The sequence below is a fragment of the Periophthalmus magnuspinnatus genome, chromosome 20 (genome assembly GCF_009829125.3).
Source record: "Periophthalmus magnuspinnatus isolate fPerMag1 chromosome 20, fPerMag1.2.pri, whole genome shotgun sequence".
NCBI lineage: Eukaryota > Metazoa > Chordata > Actinopteri > Gobiiformes > Gobiidae > Periophthalmus > Periophthalmus magnuspinnatus.
The window spans coordinates 2,795,201-2,809,777 of record NC_047145.1 but is presented as its reverse complement, the minus strand read 5'-3'; the positions used below and the strand labels follow the sequence as shown (position 1 = coordinate 2,809,777).

Sequence of the window (14,577 nt, the reverse complement as noted above, 5' to 3'; positions counted from 1 at the left end):
CTCTGAGGAAGAGAAACATGTAAAATAGGTACACAACAAACGCTCTTTTCTGACTAAAATAATCTGTGTGTGTTTGTTCCCTGTCGTACAGATGCTGCACACAGGCCCACGTACTGTATATGTATTTGCATTTCAACAGTGGAATACACACACGTTTGGTTTTGCGTCATCTCGGATTGTTTTTCAAAATCTTTTAAGTGATAAAAACACAAGAAAAGTCACATATCGCACCTGTACGCCAAGTAAATGTCACATATGCTGCCCTAAAATGGGACTATAATATTAAATCACATAGCACATAGCGGCGATATAGTGGCAAATATCAACCCACGCACAAATACAAACAGATATTGAGGAACAGAGATGCGATTCAACACACACTAGTGGGATTCATGCATGTCGTTTGGAGAGATGCCCACATATTTATTTGCATGTTTCCTCTACAATATAAACTGTGAACAGATTTGGTTCTATGCCAGCTGAAACGGTGTCAGTTTGCAGATGGTTATTTGGGTGGAACTGGTCTCTCCTTGGGCCTGAGGGATCGACATCGCTGTTACTTAATTGTCCTGCTGTTCATTGTTTTGTGACACCTCTGAAGCATTATCACTGTGTCATATTTTGGAAATCAGCTTGGAAATAAAACAAAACAAAATAAAATAAATAAAATAAAATTTAAAAAATTAAACAAAAAAATAATAATAAAATAAAATAATGGTTTGCACAGAAAAACATAAAAAAAGAAAGAAAAAAAGAAAAAAAACATTCGTCCTTATGGGAGCAGGCTTGCCTCTCCACAAACCTGACTCTTGTTCGGCCTTGTGTGATACTGTTACTATCATTTTTTTGTCAGAGGTGGATAGTACTCAGTTACTCTAGTAGGCTACATTTACTTGAGTAATCCTTTTTAAAATTAAATTGTAATAGTGTTCTGACACCATACTTTTACACTTTTTACTTTTGAGTAAATGTTTTGGTTGAAGCTCTACTTTGTACTTCTAAGTGAGTAGACAGTATCATTTTGAAGTGTATTATTACTTGAGTACAACTTTTGGCTTTTGCTCTACTCACCTCTGCTTTTGTAATGTAAATGTCAGCCCACGTTGACCTTAAAATCCACCAGAAACCAAATCTTACCCCCTGACATGTTTGTTTACTGTCCTTGTGGCTGTAGTAGTTGTGACAGTTGTCCTGGATGTTTTCACTGTGATGTTGGTCAGATAAATACAAATACAAGTGGTGGAAGTGGTGAGAGCAGAGTCATAATGTTGTACATCCACTGCTGGGGGCCGCAGAGACAAATTCAGCTTAGGGCCTCCTGAAAGCTCGGGCCGGCCCTGTATTTGTGAACAAGGCGTGGAGTAATCATGGAGTAATTTCAATCCAGTTATGTAAGTTGAGTGAACGTGAAATGAGACACTATTGAATCGCGTGAACTCTGGTGACCTGTTGCCGGGTAACATAATCCTGTCTTGTGGTGCTATTTTCAGACACGTAAAGACACTTTCCAATTTAAAGGAGCTGTACCTGATTTTTACTGTCTTAAATCATGAAAAACAGAACAAAAGAGAACTAACTACAGAAGAGTTTATTTTAAGATATTTCTATCTTACCTTATGATTTCAGAGCATCCAATTATTCACGTATAATAATTATTCGATGAGTTTGTAAGTGCTTTTCACTTCTCTTAGAACAGGGAACAGAGCAGTTGCGTGCAGCCTGCAGCTAATTATAATCAGGAATTGAGCGTTCTCATGCTAGTTGTTGTTAGCTTTACCAGGACTCCGCTCTGATGTCTGGAATTTGTGAAAAGGTCTAAACTCATCACGGTGTATAATTATGATGTTCTGAGTGCATAAACTAAGTGAGGAATAACACTGTACCACTTCAAACTGTATAAATAAACTTAAGGCACAGCTCCTTTACATGAATGACTAAATAAGTACTTAGATCCCAATTGATCATAGTACTTGACAGCACCATTGTAAGTTGAATAAATATGTATTAAGTTTCATGTTTATATAACTGCGCAGATACAAAGAGCCTATTGAGACTTGTTGCAACAACGTTTTTACCCATTCTAAACTATGGACATGTTATTTATATGAATGCTCCAACCCAAGCACTAAAATTGCTGGACTCCGTTTACCATCATGCCTCTCTGTACACACGTGTTGGTCGGGCAGCACTGGACACTCAGGCTAAGTCACTGGTACATGTTCATTTACAAAGGGATTATGGGTCTGCTCCCTCCATATCTCAGCACGTATATTTAACATAAAACAGATGGACATTGTGCTCTGCCATCACAAAACTGCAGCTTCTTTCTGTCCCGAGTGTCCGCACAGAGACTGGTAAAGTGGCATTTCAATATTCTGCGCCTTCAACATGGAATAATTTACAAAAAGCCTTGAAATTACAAGAACTGACAATAATAGTTCAGTTTAATCTATGTTGAAAGGTTTGGAAATGAAGTCTATGATTTGTAGTTGCTTTTAAGAATCCATTTTGTGATGTGTTGAAATGTGTGTGTGATGTAACGTAACTGTGCTGCCGTCTTGGCCAGGACTCCCTTGAAAAAGAGATTAATAATGTCAGTGGAACTTTCCTGGTTAAATAAAGGTTAAATAAAAAATAAAAATAACAGGGAATTTCTTTCATGTTCTTTGTCCATCATTCTTGTGAAAAACTAAAAACAGATTTTGGAGAATGTCTTTTACAAAGATTAGATCATAAGGAAAATTTGAGATATGCACAAATTGCTTCCTTGTTTTTCTTCCTACTACTGCTATTACTACTACAACTACTACTAATGCTACTACTACTAATGCTACTGCAACTGCTACTGCAACTGCTACTACTACTAATGCTACTACTGCTCCTGCTAATGCTGCTACTACTATTACTGCAACTACTACTAATGCTACTACTGCTCCTGCTAATGCTGCTACTACTATTACTACTACTCCTACTACTAATGCTACTACTACTACTACAACTACTAATGCTACTACTACTATTACTACTACTACTACTACCACTAATTTATTTATCTTTATTTATACAGGGGAACCCAATGAAAGGACTAATGCTACCACTACTACTGCTACTACTATTACTACTAACGCTGCTAAAGCTACAATTACCACTACCACTACTACTACTAGTGCTACTGCTACTGCTACTACTACTTTAGAAAGATCCTATAACAAACACACCTACAATGTCACTTAAATATATAAAATACTTCCATAAAAGTTCCTTCATACTCGAGTGCACTGGGACTTTCCTTCATGTTCATATCTAGTGTATGAAATTAAATCTTGTAGTACTTGTAGTATTGTTATCGTTATGTTAAGTGTGCCTTGTAGATAATAATCATCTGTGGGCATAACATTACGGGGAGGGAGTTTTGAGGCTTTGTGGAGAAGTAGAAGACAGTGGATGGGGGTTTGCGGAACTTTAGCCCATGTCCCAGTATTTTCTTCTAATAGGTAATGTAATAGGGCAGAATACAACGACTCGGGGGACGCACATGTCAGGTTACACAGCACAATACACCCAACTTACTTCCTTCTACAGTGAAAAGCTCATGTGATATCAGTGTATTTTGTAACAGAGCAGTAAAAATGACCAGTGCATGAAGACTTAAAAACAGTCTAACATCCTAACACTGTTTTTTTCTCATGTTTTTGAGCAAAATGTGTGTTGTCCCAGTGCAGTTGTATATTGTTTAAGCAGCTCTTGAGGTAGTTATGGCCTTCTTTACTCTAAATCTGTACTTGTATTGTTGTGTCAAGTATCATCTGTTGTTATGCACAGGTGTACTTTATCTCGTTTCTTGCATTTACAGATCTTTGACGATTTACGTACAACTGATTGAATAAACCCGACTCTTTGATTCAAGACAAATTCTCTGTTGATTTTATATTTTTAAAGTTTTTTACTATAAGAAATTCCACAACAAGGTCAAAACAAGTCTGATTATAAAGCATTTTGCTGTCTGATAATTAGTAAGCGTGTGTTAGCATGCTAGTTGGCAACATTACGGTTTTGTGAAAGTTGTGAAAAGCGCTTATAAACTCATCCAGGTGAATAATTAGGAAGCTCTGAATGCATGAGGTAAGCGAGGAATAACTTTGAACCGCTGCAAACCGTTGGGGTAAAATGACGTCTTTTATTACCTCTGTAGAGTTTGAACTGTAAAAATCACTTTGATATAGTTTTACCAGGTACTACACGGTGAATCAGACAAGCCCATGTGATCTCTTATCTAAATTATGAATGGGTTTGGTGAATTTACACAAGGCAAATTTATCTGTAGAGCAATCCTGCACAAAGTCATTAAAATAACAATAATAGTAATAAAACCTCTGCAGTCATATGTAAAGCTAAACCAAAGCCAGGATAGAATGAGACGAAAAGCATGGATAGATTTTAAAGACGAGGTTTCTTTTCTGTACGTTTTCATACACCAGCGCATGAACACACTGGAGGCAAACATGGGTGGAGTGTCTTGCCTAAGGACACAATGACAGTTCACAGTAGACGTGTGCCTGAGATTTCCAACGGTCTCCGATCCATTACTTTCCAAGCCCAAGCCTGTTTATCTTGTGGGATTAGATGAATTTTCTTAGAGCATTTTTAAGGCGGTATGGTTCTTTCTGTAGTGTTAAGGTGCATCTTTCACTTCTAGTATTTATTTTATTTTTATTTTTTTTATTTGATCTGATTTCATTTTTATTATTATTATTATTATTATTATTATTATTATTATTATTATTATTATTATTATTATTATTGTTATTATTGTTATTGTTATTATTATTATTATTATTATTATTTATTTATTTATTATTATTCTTTTTCAATGGATTCCCAAAGTTGAATAATCCATTGCATGATAAAACCTCACAACATCCACTTTTTCTAAAAATAGATATTACAAAGACTCCCACATTTAAATACATTTGAATAAAGAGAACTTAAATCTGTAAACAAAATTTTTCCTGACTTTCCCCTTGGCAAGCTCACACCTTGAAAATATTTGGCTCAGTTCCAGATGTTTCAACGCGGGGATCGAAGTGGGGAATTTCCCTCTTTGACTCTATAAAAGAGAACGGCGGCTCAGGTAGAGTCACAATCTCTGCTCCACCTGTAAGAGCACACAACTCGCTACACAAACAGAACAGAGAAATATCTACCGGAAAAACTATGGCAAGCGGCAAGTTCATTCTCATCAGCCTTTGCTCTGTGCTGCTCCTGTCCCAGCTGATTGTCCCAGCACACTCCTGTAAGTAGAAAAAGGAATTATTACAAGGAATATTAGGAATTTTATATATTTGAGTAAAACTGCAAGTGTATTTGTCATAGTAGTAGTAGCAGCAGTAGTAGTAATGGCAGCAGTAGTGGTAGTAGCAGTAGTACTAGTAGTTGTAGCAGAGGTAGCAGCAGTAGTAGTAGTAGTAGTGGGGGTGGTAGTAGTAGTAATAGCCAAGAATCTTGTCTTTTCATTTTATTGCAGTACTATGTTTGTAGAAGTAGCAGAGCTAGTTATTACTGTGACAGAGGAAGTTAAGAAATATTAGTAACAGTGGCTGCATGTACCTTAGTAGTAGTAGTAGTAGTAGTAGTAGTTGAAGTTGCAGTGATAGGACAAGCTAAGAAGTAGTAATAGTAGTAGTAAATTTGTTGCAGTAATATCAGTTATATGTATATAAACTGAATAGTCTGACTTGTTTTGTGTGTTTTTAGGGAGCTGCTGTCTGTCCTACACCAAGAGACAGTTGCCATGTAAACGGTTGCTAGCCTACAGCCTCCAGACCATAAACCAGAACTGTGACATCAACGCCGTCATGTGAGTATTTCCTCTAGTAGTAGTAGTAGTAGTAGTAGTAGTAGTAGTAGTAGTAGTAGTAGTAGTAGTAGAACATCCACTTTTATATCTATCTAATGTGTAAATTGCCCTAAAAATGCACTTAGCCTGTTTTCATTTCATAGCATAAATGACACATGATTTGGCCGGGTAAAGCATATTAAAGGATGTAGTTAATATTTAGTGACTTTGAACTTAAAACCTGAGACTTTAATTAACTTTGGCTGTTGATTATCCCACAGATTTCACATGACAAACGGGCGGTTCGTGTGTGCTGACCCCCTCTCCTCCCAGACCCGGAGAGGCATGCAGTGTGTCGAGTAAGTCCCTGTACTTTTACTCACATCACAGGGTTAAAATGTATGCATTTATTCTGTGTGTTTGAACTGTTTACTTATGTAGTGTTTTCTTCTGTATTTTAGTCAGAGGCAGCAGCAGGAGGCAAAGATCATGGCATAAGATCAAAATGAACTCAAAGGAGACAGTCCAATCCCTGTGTGCTATTTAAGTGTGAAAGATTGAACTTTAAAACTATATTTATGTCTGTGTGTGTATATATATATATATATATTTGTATGATATTCTGTATTGTTCTATTTTCTGAACAGACTAAAGTAGTATTTGTAATACTGTACAAGACCTTTCATTTTGGGATCACAAACTCATGTAAACTGTAGATACAGTGATTTGTATTGTTCACTAAAGTGAATGCAATAAAGTGATGTTTTACTATAACAGGTCGATCTCGGGTCAGTTTGTGTACTTTAGTAATAGTCTTCAATGAGATATGGGTTGACTCACATATTGTATTTGACATGAATCATAAGAAGCTGTCAGTATGAATTAAACTAGACAGTGGCTTCAGGTAGGGCATCTGATGTTAAAAAAAAAAAAAAAAAAAAGATCAGACTGCCTTTCCACATCACACATCCAGTTTACTGATAAAACAAGTCGAATCACATGATGAAATCACCGGCTGAAGTGGCCTCTCACTGTCCTGTGTGTTGCAGGGGCTTGATCTCTTGATCTCCACAGGCCGTGCTGTGCTGCGATCTCACAGAAGGACAGTGTTATTACTGACATGTTCACTGTTACAAATGACATGAATAATATAAAGAGAACAGGTCGAGACACCAGAGAGAGAACACGCGGGAGCATTCTAGTACATATCTCTGTCTGCCCTATCTGAAGATGTAATCTGGTGACACATGAGGAAGTTAATGTTTAAGTACACATAAATAACAACAATGATGAAACCAATTTGGGAACTGTACAAATGTAAAATATTCATAATTATAATATTACCAGTCAAAAGTTTGGACACACCCTCTCATTCAGTTTTTTTTTTTTTTTTTTTTTTTTTTTTTTTACTTTCTTCATTTTAAATACATACAGAAGACATCAGATATATAAAGCAAAATATATGGAACTATGTAGTAAAGAAACAAGTTAAATAAAGGATTTGAATTTAAAATATATATATAAAAAGTAGACTTTACCTTTTTTCTTTACTACTTAATATCTTACTTCATATATTTGAGGTCTTCCATATGTATATAAAATGTAGAAAGTAGTAAAAATATAGAAAAAAAAATTTGTTATGAGGTGCGTCCAAACTTGTGCCTGCTCGTGCATATAATGTGACCACATTTGGACATGTAATAAATAAACATAATTCGATTCTTTACCTGCATTGACCCATTCACCATATTTAGGTCATAGTTCACACACTGGTAGAAAGTCAGAGCGTTACTCATGACCTGGTTTCCTGTCCGTCTTGTCCAAGTCACTCTTAATTTTACACTCAAAATCTGAGCTAGGATTAACCTAACGGTCAAAATGCACGTGAGTTTCTGTCAAGTTAAGAGGACAGAACAGGTCTGACTTAAAATAACAAAGATGTACTCAGGAACTTTTCTTGTGAAACCACATTTTTGTCCTTAGGTGTTACTTCTGGGCCACTGCATGAACTTTACCCTAAATCAAAATTGAACTGAACAAAAAGTCATGCAAAAATGTAAGGAATCAGTGTGTTTATTTAGTATTCATAAGCTTCCCAGATACAAAAAGGTGAGGCCTGGAATGTTACACAGTGTAGCATTAAACGCAGAGGTGTAGCACACATTTTTTCGGGGCCCACACTACATATTGTCTCATAAAAAATGCACATTACAGACTTTGTGTGGGGCCCCTCCCTGCACTGGGCCCTTAGTAAACAGTACCCCCCTCTCAGTCCGACGCCCCTGGTTAAACATATCTATCTCCATGGAGACAAGCACGCGGGGGCACCAAGCCAATTTTTTATTCTTAATATGTCCAGGGTTGGAAAGTAACGGAAAACATGTACCAAGAATACATATCCAGAATACTAATTTTGAGTAACTGCATTCCCGTACAGTTACTCTTTCCTAAAATCAAACATTGCAGTATTTGATCACACAATTTAGACTTCAAACTGTACAGTATTAAAGAGAAAAAATATATAACACGGCTCTTGTGGTGAATGCCTGTCACCTTTGACCTTCTGCAGTCAGTGATAGAAAGTGCATAACACAGCTCAATGTATTCAAAGGTATTTTAAGTATTCATAATGCAGCACATTTTAATACTTGTATTCAGTATTCTGTGATTAAATACATTTTCAAATTATTCTTCCCATCACTGGACATGTCTCAGTGTCCAGAGGTTACAGTCAGCAGCAGCCTGTCCTCTGCTTTTGACTCTGTGCTGGTTAAAGCTTTTCTGAGTTTTTCCCAGAACAGCGCCTCCCCTGGTCCTATCCCGGGCCATCTCAGGTACGTCTGCCTCCTCAGCACTTTCCTCATGCGGTAATACGGAGACAGGTGAGCCGAGGGGATGTCCTCCAAAAACACCAGGATCAGCACGTCCTTCCTCTCGTCAAACAACCGGAAACTGTGGCGAGAGAAGAGGGTGAGACGGGTGAGGAGGACAGAGAGTGTGAGAGAGAGAGAGAGAGAGAGAGAGAGAGAGAGAGAGAGAGAGGGAGAGAGGGAATGGGGGAGAGAGGGAGGGAGAGAGATGGAGTGAGTGAAGGAGTGTGTGTGGAATAGTAGAGGGAGTGTGGAGGTAATGAAGCATAGGATTTGCCTCAGCATTTTTCAGCATAAAACCATAAGTGATTGAAAGGAAGGTGGGCCTGTCTTACAGGGTATAGAAAGGACCTGTCTTAGATGGGACCTGTCTTACAGGGTATAGAAAGGACCTGTCTTAGATGGGACCTGTCTTATAGGGTATAGAAAGGACCTAGGTAGGCAGGTGCACTATATCATTTTCCTAGTTGCTCATATCCATGGAAACGTAATTGCTTTCATAGAATATTTTAATACTATCTAACTCATCTCTCTTGCAAGTTTTGCTTAAAAAAGTATACATTCTATGTGAGTGGGGTAACCTTTCCACAGATCTGTCCTGTAACTTGACCTTGTTGTCTCCATGGAGATAGGTAAGTTTACTTTTCTAGAACAACATCTCAGTGAAGACAAGAAGATGGCAGACCCCAGAAAAGTTACAGTGATAAGAGAATGTAACCAATCCCAGTGAAGTGACCGTCTGGACCTACATCATAGACCTAAGCTCATCTAGACTACTCTAATAAAGATTTTAAGTTTTAAGTTCTATATTTGCCAGCCGACATGTGAGCTTTCCAAATGCCAGATAGAAGGAAAGAGTATTTTTCAAATCCTCCAAAGTATCTACATTTTTGAATGACTGAAACCAAAATGACAAAAATGATCACATTAAAGTTATATATTACCTGGCCACTTGCATCTCTCGGGAGCACCACTCACTCTGTAGATATCTCCTGCTGATAACACACAGGGTCTTCCTGCTTCCATATATGGCGTCCGTGATATTCTCCACTATTGGCTTTCCTGTTAAATATAATAATGTTACTAATGACATAACTAATGAGACTGTGGCGCACCTTAGAGGACAAACTATAAAACTGCAGCCATAAACAGCATCTCCTATATATAAAAAAGTAAATAGTGTGTTTTGTGGATTTGCCAACTTATCCTTGGTCAACACAGACAGATCACATGTTTTGGCAGAAAAGGACCAGCGCCACAATTTGGGTGTTACAATTTGAGTGTTTTTATTTCCTCATTTTGGCAAATTTGGTTTTGAGTGAAACTGCAACTATAAGAAATAGGAAATAAAAATGAGAGGTTATAAAATGCAAATCACTAACATCTAAAAATCCTCAAAAAACATTCATTATAATTGAAATGGTTAGTTTAAGTGCTTCATTTCTGTTATGGGGAAAATGTTGTCTGTGATCCACTTTTTTCACTAGTAAAGTGTGTATAAAGTGTGTTAATAGTATTATCTTCTGTTACTAGTAATTTTTTTGGCAACTTTAATGCAAACTATTTACATTTGCAGTTTTCTGGCCAAAAAATGCATAAGTGTGTGTTGCCTTCAGTGGCCTCTGCCATTTCAAGTAGTTGGCGACATCACGAAAGACTACCCTGATTACAACCAGGTGTCTCTGATTACAAACACCTGACAGCAGGGATGTAGTCTGAAGTGTGGATACCTGTTAGACTAACCACACTGTTCCTTAGACCACCAGACTCCACCCATCCTCCCCCTTCATTCTCCCCTTTAGTCCTCGACACCCCGCCCCTTCATCCCCCTGACTCTCCCCTTTAGTCCTCCAGATGCCGCCCCTCCTCCCCCCCTCACTCTCCCCTTTAGTCCTTGACACCCCGCCCCTTCATCCCCCTGACTCTCCCCTTTAGTCCTCCAGATGCCGCCCCTCCTCCCCCCCTCACTCTCTCCTTTAGTCCTCCAGACCCCGCCCCTTTTCTCCCCCCCTCACTCTCTCCTTTAGTCCTCCAGACCCCGCCCCTTTTCTCCCCCCCTCACTCTCTCCTTTAGTCCTCCAGACCCCGCCCCTTTTCTCCCCCCCTCACTCTCCCCTTTAGTCCACCAGACCCTGCCCCTTTTCTCCCCCCCCACTCTCTCCTTTAGCCCTCGACACCCCGCCCCTTCATCCCCCTCACTCTCTCCTTTAGTCCTCCAGATGCCGCCCCTCCTCCCCCCTCACTCTCCCCTTTAGTCCACCAGACCCCGCCCACTTTAGCAGCTTTTTTTGAAATATTGTGGGTGGAGTTAAGGTGTTAAGTCCCACATTAAATAACTCTGGTTTATCTGTATCTTTCACAGTTTCACTTGTAGTCAGCACATATTTATTTGAATAGTTTATTTTTAGGCGGGACTTATTCTGAATCTTCTAAAAATGGGCAGTTGGTCATTTTGTCTAATGATTTGAAAGTCTTTTGCTTTCACGTTCTAAACTCAGTTTCAGTGTAGATGTTTAGATTTCTGGTAATATTTCTGTATTTACTGGACCTGTTCCAATGACACAGAATTTATTTTTCTTTAATTTATGTTTCATTCATTCTATGATTATTTACATTGCAGATTCTCAATGAAGGCATCAAAACTATGAATGACACAAAGGGAATATAGCAAACAAAAATACACTTAAAATACCTTGTTTTAGAATTAATTAAAAATAATTAAAAAATAGCCACGCTTTGCAGTGATCTATGTTTCCACAGAAGCTCACTGAGAGAAGGCCAAGGGTTTGCAGCACTGTCCACGATGCTTTGAGAGTTAGACGTTTTTTTTCTCTGTTACATAATTCCATACATCATACAGTATATTCAATGTCTTCTGTATTTATCCTATCCATTTGTTTGACCCAAATTCTAAGAAACAATACTCTGGTTTAACTTTTGTGTATTTTCAGTGTATATATTTCTTTCAAAAGCAAGGACTCTCCCATTCCCTCCGTCTGAAATAAATACAATACAAAACGTTAAATACAAAACATTAAATATAAGCTTTATAAACTACACTTTATAAAGCTTGACAAAAGAACTTAATTCATAATAAACAAACGTGTTTTGTTTTTGTTTTATGTTTTTTTAAGACTGATTAAGACTTAGGAACTACTTTATGAAGGAGTGAGTTGCGTAGTTCTTAAGTGCGAATCACTCTTAATAAAGGTCTTTTACACATCCTATTTTGTAAGATAGAGAAACGAAAATGAAAGTAAAACGTTTATGTTTTGGCATTGTTCCTTTATCATTAGTTCAGAGCTCAAAGAGTGGGAGTAGAATCTTGTATATTTGAGTAATCCTGTCCTGCATTCGAGGCTTGGGTGCTTAGAAAATGAAGTTTTCGCCTATCCTCTATCTCCGCCAATTTTTATGTACTTATTATGTTGCAGTTTAATATTACATACTAAAATATATATATAATAATAATAATAATAATAATAATAATAATAATAATAATAATAATAATAATAATAATAATAATAATAATAATAATAATAATAATAATAATAATAATAATAATAACAATAATAATAAAAAAGTCTTATTTAAAGCAATAGTGTGTAACTTTTTTAGCAAAAAAATAGACTAAATTAAAAGCCGTTTTTTATTTTTATTTTTTTTATTGCTCATACATCCTTACTGTGATTGGGCTTGCACCTCCACTAACCTCACTCCTATTTGTTCTACTTGTTTCCATGGCGATGTTGCTCCACTGGCTATAACATTCCACAGTATGGCTTAAAACCTATCTGTGGAGAATGTTCTGAAGTATGGTTTTCACTTTTTATTTGCATCATAGACTGTGTAAAGAAGTGGACTAAATGCAGCTCATCGAGGCACGCAGTTTTAGGGGCACATTTTTATCATTTTATATTTAACATAGCAACCAAAGAGCCAATCAGGACGGAGGCAGTTAATGTGAATAGCTTAAGACCAAAATAACGAGCCTGATAGAAGTAGTTACAGAGATGAGGGGGGCGTCAGTTTATCAATAGAAAGTGAACTGGAGCCAGAGTCGATGGAGCTGGAAACGCGCCTATCATCACTTATTATGGAACGCACCGGCTAGCAGATTAGCTACGTCCATTTATATATACAGTCTATGATTTCCGTGGAATCACACAGTCAACTTTCCACCTTCAGAAAGTTACATATTATCACTTTAAACAGATTTTACCTGGTTCAAAGTCCCGATGGTGCAGACACAGCTTCCAACCTTGATTCTTCTCCAGATGTGGGACCAGTTTTCTGTAGACCCAGGCTTCATCGTGGACATTGTACGAGACAAACGCATCGTACTGGTTTGACGCTTTCCTGTTTTTGTTCTTTGTATCGAAAAGCCAAGCCACGAGCATGTAGTAGGCGTAGGCTATCTGAAATCTCATGAAATGGTAAATGAACACTGCTATCATGAATACCAAGTGTGAACATGTTGTAGATATGAAACAAATAAAGCCATAGTCTATTACGCAATCGTCCAAGTTGAGGTCTAGTAGTCTTTTGCCTTTTTCATTGGCTGGGTAGTAACATTGGAATTCATAAGCATCAAATACTTGGGTCTGGTTGCTGTTTTTGGTCAAATTTATAAAGGCAGCGTTGTCACAGTTGCATGTAAAACTATTATATTGAAGATCTAGATATCTAAGATTAGGGACTGATTCGATAATTTCTTTTGTGATGACCGCAAAAGCGTTTTTTCGAGCTTGAAGGAACTCAAGTTTTCTTAGATTTGCTTTAATTAGAAAGTCAAGAGAGCGGAGGTTGGTACTGGAGAGTCTCAGCTTAGTAAGGTTGGGGATTGGCGTAAATAAATCAGGTGAAACGTCCATTAAGTCATTGGAGCTTATATCCAATGAGTCTAACTTTGGTGTATGGCTAAAGATGTAATTCGGAAGGTCCACAGTGAAAATATTACCGAAATCAAGCTTTGTTAAATTTGTCAAACCTTGAAGGAAGTTGGATGGGAGTGGGGCCCTTTCTCTGAAACGCTGAGAACGGTAATCTAAATTTTCCAAACTGGACAGATATAAAAATGGTGGATTTTTCATTGGCGAATCAGGGGAATAGCGGATGAGGTTTTTCCCAATGTTTAATATTCTCAAATTTACCAAATCTATGAAACAATCTTTATCCAGTGTGTTACTCTTAATTTCATTTTCATCAAGTTGTAGATTCGAAAGATTTGTCAAACCAGAAAAACAACCTTTTTCCAATGTACTTATTTGATTTTGAGCCAAAGACAAGTTCACCAAAGATGGCAGCCCATTAAATTCATCCTTTTTAATTGTTTTCAGTGAATTTTTAAATAAACGCAGGGTTTTTAACTTTGGCAAAGATGTATGGAAAGCTTTGTTAATGTCTGCGATTAAGTTCATTTGTAGGTTCAAAGTTTGTAACCATGGCAAATTTTGAAATACACATTTTTGTAAGGTTGTAATCTTGTTCATTTTCAAGCTAAGATGTGTAAGACGAGTCAAATTAGCAAAATCATGACACCCTAAAGTTTCAATTGAATTATTACTAAGATCTAATTTTTGAAGTGACCATATGTTCCTTATTGCGTATGGGACTGTGGTTAACTTGTTGCGGTGAAGAGTTAAAGTTTTTAATTTCGAAAGTGACGTAAAAGAATTATTTGCAATTCTTTTTATCACGCATCTACTCAGATCAATTTCAATTACATTTGTGCACAAGGAGAATAAATCTGAACGAATAAAGGGCAGGTTATGTTGGCGCAACTGCAATGTGGAAACGGCCGGAATTGAGCAAGATTTGTTTATTACCGTTGCCAGATTGTAACGCATTGAATTCATTCTCAGAGAAAAC

General features: G+C 37.3%; 2 protein-coding genes across 2 annotated transcripts in view; one reads left to right on the top strand and one right to left on the bottom strand.

The window, feature by feature from the left end:
* Nucleotides 1–5,159: 5,159 nt before the first annotated feature.
* ccl20b (chemokine (C-C motif) ligand 20b) lies at nt 5,160–6,593 on the top strand. The gene is made up of 4 exons (XM_033986048.2): nt 5,160–5,293; nt 5,755–5,857; nt 6,118–6,195; nt 6,298–6,593. The coding sequence occupies exons 1-4, from the start codon at nt 5,215–5,217 to the stop codon at nt 6,332–6,334; spliced, it is 297 nt and encodes a 98-aa protein (XP_033841939.1). The 5' UTR covers nt 5,160–5,214; the 3' UTR covers nt 6,335–6,593.
* A 1,318-nt stretch (nt 6,594–7,911) lies between these two features.
* Nucleotides 7,912–14,577, bottom strand: part of LOC117388492 (toll-like receptor 13) — an 8,201-nt gene continuing 1,535 nt past the window's right edge. Inside the window, exons 3-5 of the mRNA XM_033986047.2 lie at nt 12,929–13,124; nt 9,651–9,768; nt 7,912–8,788 (exon numbers count right to left, since the gene is read on the bottom strand). Coding sequence (XP_033841938.1) covers nt 8,548–8,788; nt 9,651–9,768; nt 12,929–13,124 — 555 coding nt within the window. The 3' untranslated portion in view covers nt 7,912–8,547. The remainder of the gene's footprint in view (nt 8,789–9,650; nt 9,769–12,928; nt 13,125–14,577) is intronic.

Excerpts from the sequence above, each read along its gene's own strand:
- ccl20b (XM_033986048.2), top strand. The coding sequence starts at position 5,215 with ATGGCAAGCGGCAAGTTCATTCTCATCAGCCTTTGCTCTGTGCTGCTC. Across the intron at positions 5,858-6,117 it reads TGTGACATCAACGCCGTCAT|ATTTCACATGACAAACGGGC; the intron begins GTGAGTATTTCC and ends ATTATCCCACAG. Across the intron at positions 6,196-6,297 it reads AGAGGCATGCAGTGTGTCGA|TCAGAGGCAGCAGCAGGAGG; the intron begins GTAAGTCCCTGT and ends TCTGTATTTTAG.